This window comes from Culex pipiens, chromosome 3, assembly GCF_016801865.2.
Source record: "Culex pipiens pallens isolate TS chromosome 3, TS_CPP_V2, whole genome shotgun sequence".
In the NCBI taxonomy this organism is placed as follows: domain Eukaryota; kingdom Metazoa; phylum Arthropoda; class Insecta; order Diptera; family Culicidae; genus Culex; species Culex pipiens.
In genome coordinates, this window is record NC_068939.1 from 72839879 (window position 1) to 72863294 (window position 23416).

General features: G+C 29.4%; 1 protein-coding gene across 1 annotated transcript; it reads right to left on the bottom strand.

Moving 5' to 3' along the window:
* Positions 1-214: 214 nt before the first annotated feature.
* On the bottom strand, positions 215-13876 carry LOC120416566 (ubiquitin-protein ligase E3B). The gene is made up of 7 exons (XM_039578298.2): positions 13274-13876; positions 11857-13208; positions 8095-8272; positions 7031-8032; positions 6842-6971; positions 1233-1397; positions 215-1167 (listed from the first exon to the last, which is right to left on the bottom strand). The coding sequence occupies exons 1-7, from the start codon at positions 13444-13446 to the stop codon at positions 883-885; spliced, it is 3285 nt and encodes a 1094-aa protein (XP_039434232.1). The 5' UTR covers positions 13447-13876; the 3' UTR covers positions 215-882.
* Positions 13877-23416: the final 9540 nt, after the last annotated feature.

Sequence of the window (23416 nt, forward strand, 5' to 3'; positions counted from 1 at the left end):
TTTAAACAAATAATTTTGGAAAACTTTTGGTAGAAACTTGCTTGCTCACTTTTTATTGAACTATGTATCACTATATGAGCTGTAGGTAATCGAATGACAAAGTGCTGATATGGCAACATTAGAGGCACGCTGGAATAAGATGCAGCTTTAAAAAGAAAAAAAGAAAGGATTTTCTCATTATTCGTATCAATTCAAAATACAACTATTCATTTGCTACGAATAATACTTTGCTCAGCTGGTTCGTTTATTTCGCCTCAATTATTTTTTGTTTGCTCCACATTAAAGTCGGTTGCACTTTCTACGTGATTTCACGACGATATTTTTTTTCCTTCCTTTCATGTTTACTAATGTACATAACACTTACATCAAAGCCCAGCACGTCGACGTTTGCAGAGGAATCTCAACTGGGGCGGGAAGCGTAAATTCCTTATTTTTCTTGCTCCCTTTCAACGTAGTACTGGTTGATTACACAAAACACTGAATATTACAAATATATTTCTACGAGTTTTTTTTTCGATACGCTTCAAACTCATATGTTGATAAATTGATATTGTTTGTTTTGCTCGATTTTTTTTTGTTGCAAAAATAATTTCATTTCAAACTTTTTCTTTCTGTTTTCGCTATTCTGTATTTTCCTTCGATCCAGCGCTGAAATTATTACACTTATTATCACAGTTTTACACTTCATTTTCCAGCTCATTTTTTTTCTTCTCTTCAAGGTTTTCGATTTCGTCAAAAAACGCACACAAACACGCACACACTTTACATCTTGTTCGGTTAAATATAGAAAGTATAAAAATAACATCTCTTCGGTTACAATTACATCAACAACGAAAAATAATAAAAAATAACCTCAAATTTGTAAAATCTAGTACGGCTCCTTTACGACAGCTCGAAGCCGGTGTTGCTGGAGATGGCGTAGCGCAGCTTGTCCCGGAGCATGCTCTTCTTCTGGTAGTTGGGCAGCTTCAGCAGGTTGAAGCAGGTCGACGAGGTCGGCAGCCGGTTCAGCGGGTCCTTCTTGCGGATAGTGAAGAACCCGCGGATGACGGACCCCACCGTGTCCCCAATGTCCTCGTCGTCCCCGACCTCGACGCAGCGAATCGAAAAGGGCGGCTCCAGGTGGGCAAAGCCTAGCAGCGGCGGCTTCGAGCAGCTCGTCACAAACTGGAAGCAAGAATCGACAAATTAACTTAAAAATTCTAACTAAAAACCTGAGATAATAAAATCACCTTCAAAAACAGCTTCTTCTCCTCCTCGGTGAAGTCTTTGGCCAGGATGTCCCACAGCCAGCTGACGACGCGGTGCCCGTCGTGGAAGCCGCCGTAGTACTGGGTGTGCTTGCGCAGGTCCTTCAGGTCCAGCGGGGCGGTGTCGCCGGAGATGAGGCGTTGGAGCTGCGGGAGAAAAAAAGGATGGAACGGGAAACAAATTTAACATTTTTATTAAATCTAGACAAGCTAAAATCTTTCGATTAGATTTTTTTTCTTTGTATTTCGTGCTTGTCATTTCATTAGGGCACACAACTTTTTTAGACAAGAATATGTCCCTTCCACACCTTATGTAAACTGTCATTTGAGGGAAAGGGATACACTATTGTTTACAAAAGTTATGTGCCCTTTTGAAATGTTAGGATATATTTTTTTATTTGGCTCAAACTTCCTATGACCAAAGAAGCTTTTTTGTGTCATTGGTTCACACATACAAGTCTCCATACAACATTGGCAGCTGTCCATACAACAATGATTGTAAATAGTAGAAAATCTGTAACTTTTGAAGGAATTTTACGATAGATTTGGTGTCTTCGCCAAAGTTGTAGGTATGTTGGTAAGTTGTAGGTGAGGATTGTTCAGAAAAAAATAGGTACACGGGAAAGAATATTTGCCGATTTTTAATTAATATTTTTTTCACAAAAACTCAATTTCCCAAAATCCGTGTTTTTTTTTGTTTTTCGAGACTTTTTTATATGTCATAAACCCGAAACTTTTGAGCCAAAGAGAAGTATGATCAAAAGAAATTCCGCCGAGTTATGATATTTTGAAAAAGCTGTGATTTTTGAATTAAAAAAATCGAAAAAACAGACAATTTTTAGACCTAATTTTTCACTTAAAATTGAATTTGCAATCGAAAAGTACTTAACAGATTGTTTGATAGAGTGCGTCGTTTTCAAGATATAGCTACCGAAAGTTTGATATCGGCAAAATATTTGCAAAAAAAAGCGGAGTGACCATTTTAAAAAAAAATGTTTTGAAAAGTTTAGAAAATTTGCTATTAAATTGTCTAAGATTCATTGAAGATTGACTTCTGGCTGCCAAGATACAGCGGCTTTAAGAAAAAGAAACAGGAAATTTTTTGTTTTCTAGGTCTCACCTAAACAAACCTCAATTTTCTAATGCCGATGTCTCAGCAACTAAAAGTTCGATTTTCAATGTTAAAAAATTAAACGTCATCGATTAAACATTCTGCCGTTCTACGCATAATTGTCCCATGTCATTTTTGGACTATTTAGACTTTTTGTCATTTTAAGGTTTAGTTTGACGTTTGCTTTTCGAAAAACACATAAAATCTAGTACTTTGTTCGGAAACTCATTGAAAATAACACCTAGTCTGTTTGTCCCATCGTTGAACTTCTACGCATATTTGTCCCACCAAGTATTTTCTTTCACGAAATTATCTGTTTTACGACGTATTGTGTCTTATTTACCTATTGTATAGTAAGAGGATTACTAATAAGAGTGATAAACTGCTAACTGGCATGATTAGGGACTTATGGGGTGAATAGGGACCCACGGGACAATTATGCGTAGAAACACAAAAAAACGAACGAAAAATTTCAATCGCGTTTTTCTCAGTTGCACTTTTTTGAACATGGGACAATTATGCGTAGAACGGCAGCATTCGTGACTGTTAATTCAAAGATCCTTATACACGGCGTGTTTTCTAGAACAAACTTTTCAGAAAAAAATAGTCATCGCTACTTTCAAATGTGTCTTATAGGAAATTTTCTCAGCTTTTCAATGCTTCTAAGAGCGAAATGTTTCATCAGGAAATTTCTGAGATATCTCTATTTTAAGTTTTTTGGTTTTAAATTTCTATATTATTTATGGAAACTTTATACTACCAGTTCAGAAAACTTATCAAATGATGTGTTTCATTTGTCATTTACTCATCAAAATGTGCAAAATAAGACAAGAAACAACTTTCTAGAAGGTTGCAAACCGCTAAACATTTTGAAAATTATGTTATGACTGAGTTTTTGAATATATGGGATTTATTCAGAAATTTAATTCATAAAACAGTGCAAAAATATATTTTTTACAAGAATGATTAGATTATTACATATTTTTATTGTACAAATATCACGTGTTTGATCTGATTTAGCTTGTTCAACCAAAACTTTTCCAGGTTTGTGATTGTGAATGGTATTTTTGAATTTTAATGATTAAATTTGATATTTTCTTTAACAAACATTAACCAGGAACATAAATACAAATATGATTTAAAATCGAAAATGTACTACATATTACTGTTGCAAGCTTCAAAAGTCATATTTTCATGAGTATGAAATAAATATAAAATTTTATAAAATGTTTACTTTTGAAAATGCACTTAAAAGTAGCAATAAAACTCGAGTTTTCCAATTCAGATTGCTGAAAACACCGTCACAAACTTTTTTTTTGTTCGAACAATATTATTTATCATTTCAAAAAAAAAAAAAAACAAACAGAAAATTCCTTTTCAAATTATTTGAACAAAAATCAGGAAATCAAACATTTTTTTAAAAGATGAGATTGAAGATGAGAGAGCGTAAACTTCTAAAATATTGCTAATTACAAAAAAACTAAAACAATCATTTTATACTAATGAAAAGTATTTCTCCTAAAGCTTGCAACAGTAGTTTGCAGTTCAATTTCGAGTATTAAACATCAACATGTTTTGTATCAATGCAACTGGTTAATGTTTGATTAAGGAAACATGATATTTATTCATAAAAATCTTGTAATACCCTATCAATCTCAAACCTGTGAAAAATCCGGTATTATCAGCTAATTCCAAACTGGATCAGAGCAAACCGGTGTTATTTGTACACAACAATTATGTTACAATCTAATTGTTCTTGTAAACATAATATTTTAATGCGGTTTTATGATTTTAATTTCTGAATAAATCCCACATATTCAAAAATTCGGTGAAAACTTCATTTTCAAAATGTTAAGCGGTTTGCAACCTTCTACAAAGTTGTTTCTTGTCTTATTTTGCACATTTTGATGAGTAAATGACACATGAAACACATCATTTGACAAGTTTCCTGGACTGTTATTAAAAAGTTTCCAATAAATGATTAAGGATTTTAAAACAAAAAACTTAAAATAGAGATATCTCAGAAATTTCCCGATGAAACATTTCGCTCTTAGAAGCATTGGAAAGCTGAGAAAATTTCCTAAAAGACACATTTGAAAGTAGCGATGACTATTTTTTCTCCTTAAGGTTGCCCAGAAAACACGCCGTGTATACCTCTTTCTAGATTCATAAATTTATATATTCAAAACTCATTTTAAAAATCAGAAATTCTAAAATTCTAAAATTTTAAAATTCTAAATCCAAAAATTCTATAATTCTATAATTCTAAAATACTAAACTAGTGAAATTCTAAAATTCTAAAATTTCAAAAATAAAAAAAAGCTTAAATTTATAAATTTAAAAATTATACAATTTCAAAAATACTAAAATTGTTTAGCTCTAAACTTCTAAAATTCTACAATCTAAGAAATTCTAAAATACTAAACTAGTAAAATTCTAAAATTCCAAAAAAAAAAAAAATCTGGAATTTCTGAATTTTGAAAATTCTAAAATTTCAAAAATCCCATAATTCTAAATTTTCCAACTTCAAAAACTCCAAATTCAAAATTTCATTAATTCTAAGATTCTAAAATTATTATTTTTTTGAAAAATTCAAGGAAATCCAAAATTTCAAAATTTTAAACATTTGAATTTATGAATATTCTCCAGATTCTAAATTTTCAAAAATCCTGAAATCGTAAAAAAAAACAAATTTATAAATCCAATTAATCTCAAATTTCAATACTTTAAGATTCTAAAACTCTAAAAATTTTAAAATTCTAAAATTTCTAATATCCTAAAATTCTTAAGTTCTAAATACTAAACTACAAAAACTATAAAATTCTAAAATTTTAAAAATTAAAGAAATCTGAATTTTTTAATTTTAGAAAATTCTAAGATATTAAAAATCCTACAATTCTAAAGTTCTAATCTTCAAAACATCTAAAATTCGAAAGTTCACTAATTCTATGATTCTAAAATATTTTTAATTTTTTTTTTTAAATTATAGATTTTTTGCAGTGAAGCTATATACCCATGTCGCCACCTATAAACAAGTAGCGTAGACCTATGATTTTTCGAAAAAATGTGTTTTTTCCTTCACAATCAACAATTTTATAAAATTATGCCGGATTCGGTTAAAAAACAAATTTACAACATTTTGGTGTACAACTTTCCAATATTTGTTTATTTTTTCTATGAGAAAACTGCAAAATTAGAAAAAGACAGTAATTTGGACTATTTGACAAGAAAGTCTGCCAAAAATCAATAAAAAATATTGAATATACCTAAACACATCTGTTATAAACTATACAACTGTTTATTTCATTGATATACAAGGGGAAACTATTTTTTTCGTGTTCCAATACATGTTTTTTTTTTAAAGAAAAAGTTCACAAATTTTAGCGCGCCCAAAACAAGATGTTCAAAAATTTAAAGCAAAAACTTTTTCTCGTCTTTTGCAACCAGTTTCATTTAGATTGATGCAGGGAATCATGAGAAATAATCGACTTTGTACTTCAAACCTGCAAAACCTCAATAATTATTTTTTTTTATTGTTGCATTATTAAACATATGATATTTTATGTTCTGTACTTTAAAATTTTGAATGCTTCTATTTTTAAATTTTTAATTTCCGAATCTTGCATTTTCAAATTTTAGAATCATTTTAGAATTTATAGATGTAATTTTTACTGAGTTTTAATTTTAGATTTTTTGAGTTCTTCTGTTTATTTTTTGAATTTCTGTAAACTTAAACTTTCAAATTTTCAGATTTAATTTATAAAATTTACTTCGAGTTTCAAAATTTTTGTTTTAAAGTTTTTGATCTTATTTTTGTTTTGTTACTTCATTTAGAACAAAAACAAAAACCGATTGTGCGTTTTGAGATTCTAAATTATTTGATTTTTTCATCAAAACATATTGCAATCAAGCACCGCGCGAGGAAACGTCAATCCTCGTTACCCTTTCCTTGACCGTTTCTTGGGCGTTTTTTTTTGTCTTTCCGAGGAAGAACGTGCTCCGCGGGACGCTACGAAGTTGATGCACCGCTGGCCGTTATCGTTCGTGACGGTGTGTAGACTTGTACATCTCCTACCTTCCTCTTCCTATGCGGGCATTCAGATCTCCGATGAAGATCTTCACGTCCATTTGTCGAACTTTTGGTCTAGCTTCGCGTAGAACGCTTCCTTCTTGGCATCGGATGATTCCTCGTGTTGGCAATGTACGTTGAAGATGTGATTGTTGAAGAAACGGTCTTTAATCCTCACACGACTCCACACCTTGCCCAACACTATGAAGCCGGTTCTCAGTTTGTTTCCGTCATCGCCGCTCTGATACGTCTTAACCTCCTCTTCCAGCACATCTCCTGCAGTGCTACAGCATCGAAGTTGCGAGTTCAACAGAGCGTATTTTACCCAACAAAACGTAGCGATTTGCAGTTCCAAGTTCCGAGTTTCCAATCGGTGTCTTTTTTTATTATTATTGTTCTTCATTGACTCACCTCCGGCGTCGAAAACAGCGCCAACCAGTCCGGGTTGACGATGCTCCGGAACCCGCGGATAAACGCTACCGTCTGGTCCCGTATTTGCGTGTGCATCCGGAAGTACGCCATGTAGTGGATGTAGTTGATTCTACAAAAAAAGACAAGAAGTTAGTTTGTTGTTTAAGGACTTGATGAGGTGACACCAACTTGTTATCATTGTTAACCCCGCGCGACCTCCCACCCTGGTACAACTCGTGCGTCACAATCTTCCCCATCACGTCTTCGTCCACGCTGAACGTCAGGTCCAGATCGGCCACGTCCCCCTGGTAGTGCTTGATAAAGGTCAGACTGCGGTAGAGTTCCTTATCTAGGGAGGGGAGTTCATCCATGCAGCTGTACAGAGCCTGGTGGGTTTGACCGAGGACCTGGGACAGGAAGAAAGAGGCGAACGGGACGTCCACGACGATGCCTTCGTAGACGGCTTTGCCCAGCATACGGCCAACGAACTCGAACAGCTGGAGATGGTTCTCCTGCATGTGAGACGTTGGCGAGGGATAGAGTCGCTGTTCGGTTGTAGTTTTGAACAGGTTGAGCGATGGGTCGAACACTCGCTTGATGGTTTCCTCGAGGAACTCTTTGAACACGCCGTCCTGATCGATTCCGGCCTCGTCCAGTCCCTGCTGGTTGACGAACCGCACCCGGATGACGCCCTTGAGGGCGTGCGGAGGCAACGCCGCCAACTGCCGGTAGCCATCTTCGACGATCCGATCCCGGTGAACGGTGACCAGTGCCGAACTCGGCGAAGCACACGCCGACTCGGTCAACCCCAGCACCGCCTTCTCGTTCTGGACAAACTTCCGGAACAGCTGCACGCGATCCTCGTGCGGGATGATGTGCGGCATCTTCTGCAGCAAGATCTGCGTGTGCTTCTTGCCCTTCTCCAAATCCGTCAAAAAGTGCGACGGCCGAATGTCCCGCACCAGCCAATGGTTCACCGGAGCAAACGACCTGCGGCAGTCCCGCCGGTACAGACACAGCAGCAGCGTGTGCATCGACACAAACAGCGGCGCACTCGTCACCGTCTTGATGTCGAAGATCTGGTCCTGGATCGTGCGCGTCAGGAATGTGTTCAGGAAGTGGGACAGCGCGATGTAATCGTTGAGCGTGAACGGCGTCTGCTGCTCGTACATCTCCAGGTCGTCCAGAATGCTATGAGAAATGAGAGAAAATTCAGTTATTGAAGTTCTCTTCCAAGGTAGAACTCCACTCACGTGACGTAGTGGGTCATGCAGTCGCAGAACAACGACAGCATTAGGAGTGGGGGTTCGTAGCAGGACTGCTGGTTGTTGACGGCGAGCAGCTCGATGAAGCCCTTGAGGCCGCAGGAGGTGCCGAGCGAGCCGAGCAGCAGCCACAGGTCGTGCAGCACGGTGTCGTTGTAGCAGAGGCCTGGAGAGAAGGAAAAAAGAAGATTTTTAAGTGTTGTTTAAAATTGACATAAACAAAATTTGGCTGAGGATGAAAAATTGGAAAAATAGGCACACGGAAAAAAAATCAAATGACAAATGATTTACAGGCTAACATGCATAACAGGCTAATTAAGTGACTCAAAGAAAAACTAATTTTCATCGATTTGAATTCTTTGTGAGGCTTTATCTCAGAAGCTAGTTGTCCGATTTTAATTTTCTCAAAAGGATTTTTTCAGCTTTTCAAACATATTTTTTCCATAAAAAATACTTCAAAAATATAAAAACCAAAAATTTTACTACAACTCCAAAACGGTGCATTTTTTCAAAAATTTGGTAAAGTACTTTCGATTGCAAATTTGATTTAAGTTTTTAAAAATCAGCTGTCAATATTTTTTGACCACGTTCTTTCCGTGCTCCGTACTCCGTAACATTCAAAAAATTGGTCCTAAAGCCCTATGTATATTTTTAAGTACAACGGTAAAAAAACACGATTAAAAACTATTTCTGATCACTTTTTTTAATTTTCATGCAAAAAAAAAAAAAGACAACTTTTTTTTCAATTGTTAAACTATGGTCTTCTTTGAACGAGCTGTCAAGTAGGAACTTTTTTGCCAAGGAGGGCCGCAAAGTATTTTTTTAATTGATTTAAAAATCCATTTTAAATCCTTTGCGGTCGTACAAAGGGTCATTGTACTCAGAAAAATAAGCTTTATCATTGTGAACAATAATATCACAAATTCAAGCTTCATTTTAGCACTATTTCTGAAATGAAAAAGAATAAAACTACAAAATCACAACATCAAAGTGAAACATTTTTATTTTTTTCATAATTTTCAAATTTGAAATTAACATTAAAAATAGGAAAAAAAAGTTTCAAAAAGAAATCTGAATTTTTAAAGAATTTTACAATATAAAAATCCAAAAATACAGAAATGCAAAAAAATAACATTGATTTTTTTTTTAAATACAAAAATTGACAAAAAGAAATGCAGCAATAAATAAATACAAAAGTTCAAGACATAAAAAAATAAAAATCAAAAACAACCAAATAAAAAATAGGACTAAAAAAAAGTTCTGAAATTTTCATTCTAAAACATTCAAAATACTAAAATAGAAAAAAATATTGCATAATTAAGTACCAAAATTCAAAAAAAAACTAAATTAACAGTAAAATTGAAAAATTATCTTTTTTCAAAGGTTCTGAAATTTTAAAAAATAAAACTGCAAAATAAAAAAACAATTAAAATAGAATTTATATAATTTTTAAATTTGAAATTAACATTTAAAAAATAGGAAAAAAATAGTTACAAAGTAATAGATTAAAAAAACAAAATAAAAATAAACAAAAATCTGTTTTTTTTTTAGAATTTTTGCCTATGAAATCCAAAAATACAGAAACACAAAAATAAAAAAAAAATCTAAAATCAAAAACAGCCAAATAAAAAAAAACAGAAATTTTTTGAAAAAAAAAACAAACTTTAAAATGTTTTGAAATTTTTATATATTTTTTTAGAATTAATAAATATGGAAATTCAAATATACAAATATAGACAAATTTTAACATTCAAAAATAAGAAAACGGCTCAAACATTAAAAAAAATATTTATATATGAAAAATCCAAACCAAAAAATAAAAAATATAATTTTTTTTTATTTTTTTTTAAACATGAAAATAAAAAAAAAATAGACGAACATTAAAAATTATCAATTGAAATCTCAAAATACAAAATATATGAAAAAAATATTGCATAAATAAGTACCAAAATTTAAAAAAAATAAAAACACGGAAATTGAAAAATAATCTTTTTTTTTTCAAAAGATCTGAAATTAAAAAAAAAATAATATGAAATTAACATAAAAACAGAAAAAAAATACAAAAAATATAGAAATACAATTTTTTTTCAAAAGTGTCATGATACAAAAATTGAAAAAATGCAACAATAAAAAAGAACGCAAATTTGAGACATAGAAAAAAACTCAAAATCAAAAACAGCCAAATAAAAAAAGAATATTCTAAAATTAAGCTGGTACAAATAGCAAAACAATTTTTTTTTTCAAAAAACTTCAAAATTTTAATGGAAATTGAAGTGCAATCAGCTCGAATCAATTTAAAATTCATTCCCCTGCGTTTGAATCATTTATAACATGTTTGGGTTTATTCAAAACCCCTTTGAATTTTTTTAAAATTTTCGATGTACAGTACTGCCGTTCTACGCATAATTGTCCCATGTCATTTTAGGACGATTTTGACTTTTTGAAATTTTTAAGTTTAGTTTGTCGTATACTTTAAGAAAAACACATAAAATCTAGTACTTTGTTCGGCAACTCATCAAAAACAACACCAAGTCTGTTTGTCCCATCGTTACACTTCTACGCATATTTGTCCCACCAAGTATTTTCTTTCACGAAATTATCAGTTTTCCGAAGCATTGTGTCTTGTTTACCTTTTGTATAGCAAGAGGATCATAAATAAGAGTGATAAACTACTAACTGGGGCGATAAGGGACACATAGGGCGGAAAGAAACCCACGGGACAATTATGCGTAGAAACACAGAAATCGGTCGAAAAATTTCAATAGCGTTTTTCTCAGTTGCACTTTTTTGAACATGGGACAATTATGCGTAGAACGGCAGAGTACCGCATAAAGTTATTTTTATCTTTAAAACGGTTGTTTTCGTAAAATCTTAATTTTTTCGGAAACTAATGATTGCAAAAAAAAGATGAATTAGTGTAAAATGCATTTTGAAACACTTTTTTCATTCAAATGTCAATACTATTACTTATTATTAAAATTTTCATTTTTTTTTAATTTTTTGCCCCCTTTCCCCTCGGCGGGGTGCCCAGAGCCGAGGGACAAAAACCTTGAAAAATATTTTCATCGGCATTTAAGAAAAATCAAAAATAATAAACCATTAAAAAAGTATTTAAAATTTTCATTTGATGAAGAATTTTCAAATATGGAAAATAGAATACATATACAAAAATACAAAAAAAATAACATCAAAAAACTAAAAATAGAATAAAATACAAAACATTATAAAAATAAAAAAAAGCAGTCAAATTAAAAATAAATAAATAAAAACAATCATAAATTTGTTAAAAAAAGCATTTTAAATTATAAAAACAAAAAAAAATCCAAAAATTAAATTTGAAACTTCAAAAATACGAGTAGGTAAATTATTAAACAATAAAAAACCTTGAAATTTCAAAACTCAAAAGGTCATTGCAAATTTGATTGGACCCTTTCAAGTTTTTGTTCCCCTCCTTCCTTCAAAAATTCCCCAAAAAATCAGTGAGCAAAAAAAAAATCATTGACCAAAATTGAAATTTTCGTTGAACAAACTTGTAAAACTAATTGTAAATTTTTAAAAATATATACATTGTATAACGTTTATATTTGTATTTCTAATCAAAAAAGGGCACTTTAAGATTTTTTCAAATTTTGAACATTTGTACCACAGATCGGAAAAATACTTAAAACTTTATGAAAAAAAAATTATTGTCTGTTACAATATTACAGTTGAGTTTTCTATATTATTAAAGAAACAGACAGAACAACTCACCCGACAAAATATCCAGTCGCAACTGCGACAGCGCGTTCAACGCACCATGGTACATCGCACAGGTCAGCGCCACCCGCGAGACCTCCGCCGATCCAATCTTCCTACACGCGGACCGATTGCTCTTCTTCCCGCCACCGTCCCCTCCCAGTCCAGTTCCCAACCCGCCACCTCCCCCACTCCTCTCAAAGGTGAGCGCCCGCTTCAGCAGATTCCCGGTGCTGTTTCCGCTGGGGATCGTGTACTCGATGGTTTCGTATCCGACTGAGAGTTGTTTGAGATTGTCTCCGAGGAGGAGTTTAACTAGGCGGTGGTTCCACAGCAGGTGAATTTGCTTCTTGATGAGGGGGAGGTTTTCGTTCTGGAGACGCTCCTTGCCGGGGGTGAACCAGCCGAGCAGTTCGTGCCACTGGGAGAAGGCACCGCCGGATTGGCCGACGCTGGTGAGGATGCCGTTCAGGAGTTGGGTGACGACGAAGGTGAACGTTGGGTAGGCGAGTTTGGCGGCGTTTTCCGGGGGTTCAAGGTAGTAGAGGTGGACGAGGTTTGCGAGGAGGGAGAGAAGGTTGCTGTTTTGAAGGGTGTTGATGACGTACTTCATGGAGGAATCGACGCTCAGGAGGTCGAGGGTTTTCTCCAGGATGTGGTGGGTGGCGAGGCTGTGGAGGCACTCTTGGGTGAACTGCTCGAGCTGGAAGGTGATTCCGGGGACGGACAGGATCTGCACCAGGAATTGGGACATGAGGTTGTCGCTGAAGTTGCTTCCGATTAGTGGGCGAATCGCCAGCGTCATGATCGCGGTTAGGGAAATTGGCTTCAGGGTGATGACCGTCCGGCAGGTTCCCTTGACCAGCACGTTCCGCAGCGTCAAGTAGAAGCCCTTCTGCACCAACTCGCCCATGATATTGCTACAAAGCTGCAACATGCCGGCCTTCAGCCCGACCAGCGACTTGTTCCTCAACAACACCCAACTGCTCGTCGACGTGAATGCCACCAGAGTGTGCAAATAAAGCGCCAACGAAATACTGTCCGTGTGGGACTCCGGCCTCAGCCGCTCAACCGCCGTACAGCACCGGTAGAGCAGCTTCTTGATGTGCCGGATCCAGGCCAGACTGTGCTCCTTGTTCAACGCCACCCCGATGTAGCTGGTCTTGGGCGAGTCCGACTCGAGGCTGGCGATCAGATAGCGACAGAGACGCTCCAGCCGGTCCTGGTTGGCGGAGCAATCCGAAGAATCCCGGTCCTTCCACTGGAGCAGAAAGTGCGACGCGGCGTGGTAGATTTGAAGCGCGGATTTGAGTTCGATGTCCTTCGAGGGATTCGTGACTGGGGGAAGAAGGGTGTCGAAGTCGTTGCTGGAAGTGAAAAGATAAAAAAAATTAATCAAATCATTCAAACTTTTAATATTCCAACAACTTACAGTATCATCCGCTGAAACTTGGTCCGCGCCAGCCATCCGCGGACCGTTTTCTGCATCAAAACAATAGACCGGTCTCGCTGCTCCTCCTGGGCGCGTTCCCGCTCCCGTTCCTCCCGGGCCGCCTTCGTTTGCTCCAGGAAGCTGTCCTTTTTCGTTTCCGTGCGACCAAACATCTTGCAGTCTCTTTTAATTTAAATTTCTTTAAAAAACAACTCAAAACTCGAACATCAACATCATCCCGCACGCGATCAAACTCGGTTTGTTTTTGTTTTGATGCCACTTTCCGCCCCCGCAAGGACGTTGACAACAAGTTTTTACTTTCTTCTTTCTCGCTCCTGTCAAACGAAAAAAACGACGACGACACTCTCTTTCTTCGCGAAAGAAAAAAAATCCACAAACTAAAAAGCCCCTTTTCGCCCCCGAATCGACCGCTTCCGGCGGGACAAACTAGCGGAAAACACTCCCGGCGGCCCGGGTTAGCTATTGCACACGGTTTGGACGCGATCCGGGACGAAAATTGCACCGAAAAAACGATTTTTCACCCGCAAATTTGCCACTCTTGCACTGCCACTGATTGCAGCTGATTTGTTTTTGCTTTTTGAGTGAAACATCATTAGTGCACGGTGAAATGGAATGAGTCAAAAGAACCAAAAAGTCAGACCGATATGAATTAGCTCAGACACGAACCACTCGTCGAATCTGCTTGCGTGGAATATGTGGATCACGTTGCGTGCAATGTTGTGAGCAACATGAATCAAGCTTAGGTAAGAGGTTGAAGTTTAGGGAAAGTGTCTTGGATAAAATTGTGGAAGACACAATCAAAAAATGATTAAAAATGACAAAAATGACAAAAATGACAAAAATGACAAAAATAACAAAAATGACAAAAATGACAAAAATGACAAAAATGACAAAAATGACAAAAATGACAAAAATGACAAAAATGACAAAAATGACAAAAATGACAAAAATGACAAAAATGACAAAAATGACAAAAATGACAAAAATGACAAAAATGACAAAAATGACAAAAATGACAAAAATGACAAAAATGACAAAAATGACAAAAATGACAAAAATGACAAAAATGACAAAAATGACAAAAATGACAAAAATGACAAAAATGACAAAAATGACAAAAATGACAAAAATGACAAAAATGACAAAAATGACATAAATGACATAAATGACATAAATGACATAAATGTCAAAAATTACAAAAATTACAAAAATTACAAAAATTACAAAAATTACAAAAATTACAAAAATTACAAAAATTACAAAAATTACAAAAATTACAAAAATTACAAAAATTACAAAAATTACAAAAATTACAAAAATTACAAAAATTACAAAAATTACAAAAATTACAAAAATGACAAAAATTACAAAAATTACAAAAATTACAAAAATTACAAAAATTACAAAAATTACAAAAATTACAAAAATTACAAAAATTACAAAAATTACAAAAATTACAAAAATTACAAAAATTACAAAAATTACAAAAATTACAAAAATGACAAAAATTACAAAAATTACAAAAATTACAAAAATTACAAAAATTACAAAAATTACAAAAATTACAAAAATTACAAAAATTACACAAATTACAAAAATTACAAAAATTACAAAAATTACAAAAATTACAAAAATTACAAAAATTACAAAAATTACAAAAATTACAAAAATTACACAAATTACAAAAATTACAAAAATTACAAAAATTACAAAAATTACAAAAATTACAAAAATTACAAAAATTACAAAAATTACAAAAATTACAAAAATTACAAAAATTACAAAAATTACAAAAATTACAAAAATTACAAAAATTACAAAAATTACAAAAATTACAAAAATTACAAAAATTACAAAAATTACAAAAATTACAAAAATTACAAAAATTACAAAAATTACAAAAATTACAAAAATTACAAAAATTACAAAAATTACAAAAATTACAAAAATTACAAAAATTACAAAAATGACAAAAATTACAAAAATTACAAAAATTACAAAAATTACAAAAATTACAAAAATTACACAAATTACAAAAATTACAAAAATTACAAAAATTACAAAAATTACAAAAATTACAAAAATTACAAAAATTACAAAAATTACAAAAATTACAAAAATTACAAAAATTACAAAAATTACAAAAATTACAAAAATTACAAAAATTACAAAAATTACAAAAATTACAAAAATTACAAAAATTACAAAAATTACAAAAATTACAAAAATTACAAAAATAACAAAAATTACAAAAATTACAAAAATTACAAAAATTACAAAAATTACAAAAATTACAAAAATTACAAAAATAACAAAAATTACAAAAATTACAAAAATTACAAAAATTACAAAAATTACAAAAATTACAAAAATTACAAAAATTACAAAAATTACAAAAATTACAAAAATTACAAAAATTACAAAAATCACAAAAATTACAAAAATTACAAAAATTACAAAAATTACAAAAATTACAAAAATTACAAAAAATACAAAAATTACAAAAATGACAAAAATGACAAAAATGACAAAAATGACAAAAATGACAAAAATGACAAAAATGACAAAAATGACAAAAATGACAAAAATGACACAAATGACAAAAATGACAAAAATGACAAAAATGACAAAAATGACAAAAATGACATAAATGACATAAATGACATAAATGAAAAAATGACAAAAATGACAAAAATGACAAAAATGACAAAAATGTCAAAAATGACAAAAATTACAAAAATGACAAAAATGACAAAAATGACAAAAATGACAAAAATGACAAAAATGACAAAAATGACAAAAATGACAAAAATGACAAAAATGACAAAAATGACACAAATGACAAAAATGACAAAAATGACAAAAATGACATAAATGACATAAATGACAAAAATGACAAAAATGACAAAAATGACAAAAATGACAAAAATGACAAAAATGACAAAAATGACAAAAATGACAAAAATGACAAAAATGACAAAAATGACAAAAATGACAAAAATGACAAAAATGACAAAAATGACAAAAATGACAAAAATGACAAAAATGACAAAAATGACAAAAATGACAAAAAATGACAAAAATGACAAAAATGACAAAAATGACAAAAATGACAAAAATGACAAAAATGACAAAAATGACAAAAATGACAAAAATGACAAAAATGACAAAAATGACAAAAATGACAAAAATGACAAAAATGACAAAAATGACAAAAATGACAAAAATGACAAAAATGACAAAAATGACACAAATGACAAAAATGACAAAAATGACAAAAATGACATAAATGACATAAATGACATAAATGACAAAAATGACAAAAATGACAAAAATGACAAAAATGACAAAAATGACAAAAATGACAAAAATGACAAAAATGACAAAAATGACAAAAATGACAAAAATGACAAAAATGACAAAAATGACAAAAATGACAAAAATGACAAAAATGACAAAAATGACAAAAATGACAAAAATGACAAAAATGACAAAAATGACAAAAATGACAAAAATGACAAAAATGACAAAAATGACAAAAATGACAAAAATGACAAAAATGACAAAAATGACAAAAATGACAAAAATGACAAAAATGACATAAATGACATAAGGGTCATTCCATCTGAAGCGGAACAGCATTTGAAAATTACCCTCTCCGATCCTGCTCAAATTTGGCAGGGCTGTTGATATTATCAAAACATGCAAGAATCCCGAATTTCGTCCAAATCGGACCACCCCCTCCATTTTTGTACCCTCCCAAAAAATCGACTTTTTGCCGATTTTTGAGCAAAACCCCTATCTTCAAACGGCGATAACTCAGGAACCACAAATCTTAGAGGGTCGGTCTTAGACTCAATTTTGAAGGAAATTGGACGTCGAATCCATTTCCGTGATCAAAATGTTGATTAATTTATTTTTTCTACCTGTATTGCGCAATTGAAAACTTTAAACGGCCGTATCTCAAAACACCCCAACTTATTTTTTTGATTTGACCTCACCATCGTGTTCCCCGGTCAATTTTACATAAGAATCACTTATCGACAGAAATGAATATGTTTCGTTCCAGAGATATCGAATTTTAAAGTTTAATGTTTTCGAGATTATCTACATCAGCTTCATTCGCCGCATCTGCTAGAAGCACACAAGCGGGCTGATCAATAACTGCTACCTGGCCATTTATTGAAATAATATTTCGTCATAAATAATCTTTATCAAATTGGGCAAAAAATAACTGTATAACACTGTAGGAAACTGGAGTATAATCGCGAATGTTTATTTGCTCAAAAAATTTAATTAAGTGAATTTCTGTGCTAACCCACAGGACAGAGCAATAACGACACACAGTAAAGGGCAGAATTGGATTCCGACGAAGCGAGCAGGAAAATGTAATTAATCTTGTTAGTAACACTGAACAATAAGTGCACGATACATTATTGAGTAAAAAATATGAATTAAAATGAATAAAATTTGTTGATACGTTGTACTCTAGTGAAGGAGTGAAGGAAATTATAAAACTGAAAAATGTAAGAAAATCACAAAGTTTGATCTGCTGCAAAGCGGCTAATTCCCCTAATTTAGTTGCGATGATTTCGACACCGTCCGAACAACAGTTTTTTTTTCTTCTTTCATTCTTGGATTCTTGGAACACAATACGGCTGCTGTCCTCACGTATAAGGATTTTATTTTAATTAAATGTACCTTGACCAAAATCATCTTTTAATCAAATGAAGCTGGCTCACAATATAAAAATTGATTTAATATTATCAATCTTTTAAACCATAAATCAGATTTGCCAAATTATGGTAAAGTGTCAATAATAAACTTTAATAATAATAATAATAATAAAGTAGGTTTTGGGGTTTTTGCCGAATGGCACTATTTTGCTACCACTTATGATAAAGGCCCTAGACATAGCCTCGGAGGTACTCTTAAACGGTTAGCAACATGTAAAAAACGGTGCATTCAAAATAACCCAATAAATATTCCTTTCACAAAAATAGATTGATCAAGGTAGGGGAACAGCATCTAATTCCAGCGTTCCTCTAATGTTGCCATATCAGCGCTTTGGCATTCAATTACAGCTGATTAAAAGCGTTTTCAACTGAAATCGAGAGATAAATAGCTCAATAAGAAGTGAACAAGCAAGTTTCTATCAAAAGTTTTGCATAATTTGTTGTTTGAATAGTGAAAATGAGCAAATTGGACGAAACTAGGAGCGAGGACATAATCTGCCAAACATACGAGAATTTCCCCTATTAGTCATTTGAATAAATATTTGCGTAAAATTATAAAAATATAAATTAAATTAATCATCTCCCAGAACACCAGGTAGCAGTTATTGATCAGCCCGCCTGTGATGCGACGAATGAAGCTGATGTAGATAATCTCGAAAACACTAAACTTTAAAATTCGATATCTCTGGAACGAAACATATTCATTTCTGTCGATAAGTGATTCTTATGTAAAATTGGCCGGAGAACACGATGGCGAGGTCAAATAAAAAAAATAAGTTGGGGTGTTTTGAGATACGGCCGTTTAAAGTTTTCAATTGCGCAATACAGGTAGAAAAAATAAATTAATCAACATTTTGATCACGGAAATGGATTCTACGTCCAATTTCCTTCAAAATTGAGTCTAAGACCGACCTTCTAAGATTTGTTGTTCCTGAGCTATCGCCGTTTGAAGATAGGGGTTTTGCTCAAAAATCGCCAAAAAGTCGATATTTTGGGGAGGTATAAAAATGGAGGGGGTGGTCCGATTTGGATGAAATTCGGGATTCTTGCATGTTTTGATAGTATCAACAGCTCTGCCAAATTTGAGCAGGATCGGAGAGGGTAATTTTCAAATTTGCATTTTTTCGTGCACAGTTGAGATGGAATGACCCATAAATGTCAAAAATTACAACAATTACAAAAATTACAAAAATTACAAAAATTACAAAAATTACAAAAATTACAAAAATTACAAAAATTACAAAAATTACAAAAATTACAAAAATTACAAAAATTACAAAAATTACAAAAATTACAAAAATTACAAAAATTACAAAAATTACAAAAATTACAAAAATTACAAAAATTACAAAAATTACAAAAATTACAAAAATTACAAAAATTACAAAAATTACAAAAATTACAAAAATTACAAAAATTACAAAAATTACAAAAATTACAAAAATTACAAAAATTACAAAAATTACAAAAATTACAAAAATTACAAAAATTACAAAAATTACAAAAATTACAAAAATTACAAAAATTACAAAAATTACAAAAATTACAAAAATTACAAAAATGACAAAAATGACAAAAATGACAAAAATGACAAAAATGACAAAAATGACAAAAATGACAAAAATGACAAAAATGACAAAAATGACAAAAATGACAAAAATGACAAAAATGACAAAAATGACAAAAATGACAAAAATGACAAAAATGACAAAAATGACAAAAATGACAAAAATGACAAAAATGACAAAAATGACAAAAATGACAAAAATGACAAAAATGACAAAAATGACAAAAATGACAAAAATGACAAAAATGACAAAAATGACAAAAATGACAAAAATGACAAAAATGACAAAAATGACATAAATGTCAAAAATGACATAAATGACATAAATGACATAAATGACATAAATGTCAAAAATGACAAAAATTACAAAAATTACAAAAATTACAAAAATTACAAAAATTACAAAAATTACAAAAATTACAAAAATTACAAAAATTACAAAAATTACAAAAATTACAAAAATTACAAAAATTACAAAAATTACAAAAATTACAAAAATTACAAAAATTACAAAAATTACAAAAATTACAAAAATTACAAAAATTACAAAAATTACAAAAATTACAAAAATTACAAAAATTACAAAAATTACAAAAATTACAAAAATTACAAAAATTACAAAAATTACAAAAATTACAAAAATTACAAAAATTACAAAAATTACAAAAATTACAAAAATTACAAAAATTACAAAAATTACAAAAATTACAAAAATTACAAAAATTACAAAAATTACAAAAATTACAAAAATTACAAAAATGACAAAAATTACAAAAATTACAAAAATTACAAAAATTACAAAAATTACAAAAATTACAAAAATTACAAAAATTACAAAAATTACAAAAATTACAAAAATTACAAAAATTACAAAAATTACAAAAATTACAAAAATTACAAAAATGACAAAAATGACAAAAATTACAAAAATTACAAAAATTACAAAAATTACAAAAATTACAAAAATTACAAAAATTACAAAAATTACAAAAATTACAAAAATTACAAAAATTACACAAATTACAAAAATTACAAAAATTACAAAAATTACAAAAATTACAAAAATTACAAAAATTACAAAAATTACAAAAATTACAAAAATTACAAAAATTACAAAAATTACAAAAATTACAAAAATTACAAAAATTACAAAAATTACAAAAATTACAAAAATTACAAAAATTACAAAAATTACAAAAATTACAAAAATTACAAAAATTACAAAAATTACAAAAATTACAAAAATTACAAAAATTACAAAAATTACAAAAATTACAAAAATTACAAAAATTACAAAAATTACAAAAATTACAAAAATTACAAAAATTACAAAAATTACAAAAATTACAAAAATTACAAAAATTACAAAAATTACAAAAATTACAAAAATTACAAAAATTACAAAAATAACAAAAATTACAAAAATGACAAAAATGACAAAAATGACAAAAATTACAAAAATTACAAAAATTACAAAAATTACAAAAATTACAAAAATTACACAAATTACAAAAATTACAAAAATTACAAAAATTACAAAAATTACAAAAATTACAAAAATTACAAAAATTACAAAAATTACAAAAATTACAAAAATTACAAAAATTACAAAAATTACAAAAATTACAAAAATTACAAAAATTACAAAAATTACAAAAATTACAAAAATTACAAAAATTACAAAAATTACAAAAATTACAAAAATTACAAAAATTACAAAAATTACAAAAATTACAAAAATTACAAAAATTACAAAAATTACAAAAATTACAAAAATTACAAAAATTACAAAAATTACAAAAATGACAAAAATTACAAAAATTACAAAAATTACAAAAATTACAAAAATTACAAAAATTACAAAAATTATAAAAATTACAAAAATTACAAAAATTACAAAAATTACAAAAATTACAAAAATTACAAAAATTACAAAAATTACAAAAATTACAAAAATTACAAAAATGACAAAAATGACAAAAATGACAAAAATGACAAAAATGACAAAAATGACAAAAATTACAAAAATTACAAAAATTACAAAAATTACAAAAATTACAAAAATTACAAAAATTACAAAAATTACAAAAATTACAAAAATTACAAAAATTACAAAAATTACAAAAATTACAAAAATTACAAAAATTACAAAAATTACAAAAATTACAAAAATTACAAAAATTACAAAAATTACAAAAATTACAAAAATTACAAAAATTACAAAAATTACAAAAATTACAAAAATTACAAAAATTACAAAAATTACAAAAATTACAAAAATTACAAAAATTACAAAAATTACAAAAATTACAAAAATTACAAAAATTACAAAAATTACAAAAATTACAAAAATTACAAAAATTACAAAAATTACAAAAATTACAAAAATTACAAAAATTACAAAAATTACAAAAATTACAAAAATTACAAAAATGACAAAAATGACAAAAATGACAAAAATGACAAAAATGACAAAAATGACAAAAATGACAAAAATGACAAAAATGACAAAAATGACAAAAATGACAAAAATGACAAAAAATGACAAAAATGACATAAATGACATAAATGACAAAAATGACAAAAATGACAAAAATGACAAAAATGACAAAAATGACAAAAATGACAAAAATGACAAAAATGACAAAAATGACAAAAATGACAAAAATGACAAAAATGACAAAAATGACAAAAATGACAAAAATGACAAAAATGACAAAAATGACAAAAATGACAAAAATGACAAAAATGACAAAAATGACACAAATGACAAAAATGACAAAAATGACAAAAATGACATAAATGACATAAATGACAAAAATGACATAAATGACATAAATGACATAAATGACATAAATGTCAAAAATTACAACAATTACAAAAATTACAAAAATTACAAAAATTACAAAAATTACAAAAATTACAAAAATTACAAAAATTACAAAAATTACAAAAATTACAAAAATTACAAAAATTACAAAAATTACAAAAATTACAAAAATTACAAAAATTACAAAAATTACAAAAATTACAAAAATTACAAAAATTACAAAAATTACAAAAATTACAAAAATTACAAAAATTACAAAAATTACAAAAATTACAAAAATTACAAAAATTACAAAAATTACAAAAATTACAAAAATTACAAAAATTACAAAAATTACAAAAATTACAAAAATTACAAAAATTACAAAAATTACAAAAATTACAAAAATTACAAAAATTACAAAAATTACAAAAATTACAAAAATTACAAAAATTACAAAAATTACAAAAATTACAAAAATTACAAAAATTACAAAAATTACAAAAATTACAAAAATTACAAAAATTACAAAAATTACAAAAATTACAAAAATTACAAAAATTACAAAAATTACAAAAATTACAAAAATTACAAAAATTACAAAAATTACAAAAATTACAAAAATTAAAAAAATTACAAAAATTACAAAAATTACAAAAATTACAAAAAATACAAAAATTACAAAAATTACAAAAATTACAAAAATTACAAAAAATACAAAAATTACAAAAATTACAAAAATTACAAAAATTACAAAAATTACAAAAATTACAAAAATTACAAAAATTACAAAAATTACAAAAATTACAAAAATTACAAAAATTACAAAAATTACAAAAATTACAAAAATTACAAAAATTACAAAAATTACAAAAATTACAAAAATTACAAAAATTACAAAAATTTGTTTTTGTTTTTGTTTTTGTTTTTGTTTTTGTTTTTGTTTTTGTTTTTGTTTTTGTTTTTGTTTTTGTTTTTGTTTTTGTTTTTGTTTTTGTTTTTGTTTTTGT

Excerpts from the sequence above, each read along its gene's own strand:
- LOC120416566 (XM_039578298.2), bottom strand. The coding sequence starts at position 13,446 with ATGTTTGGTCGCACGGAAACGAAAAAGGACAGCTTCCTGGAGCAAACG. Across the intron at positions 8,273-11,856 it reads GCGACTGGATATTTTGTCGG|GCCTCTGCTACAACGACACC; the intron begins GTGAGTTGTTCT and ends CCTTCTCTCCAG. Across the intron at positions 1,168-1,232 it reads AGAAGAAGCTGTTTTTGAAG|TTTGTGACGAGCTGCTCGAA; the intron begins GTGATTTTATTA and ends TCTTGCTTCCAG.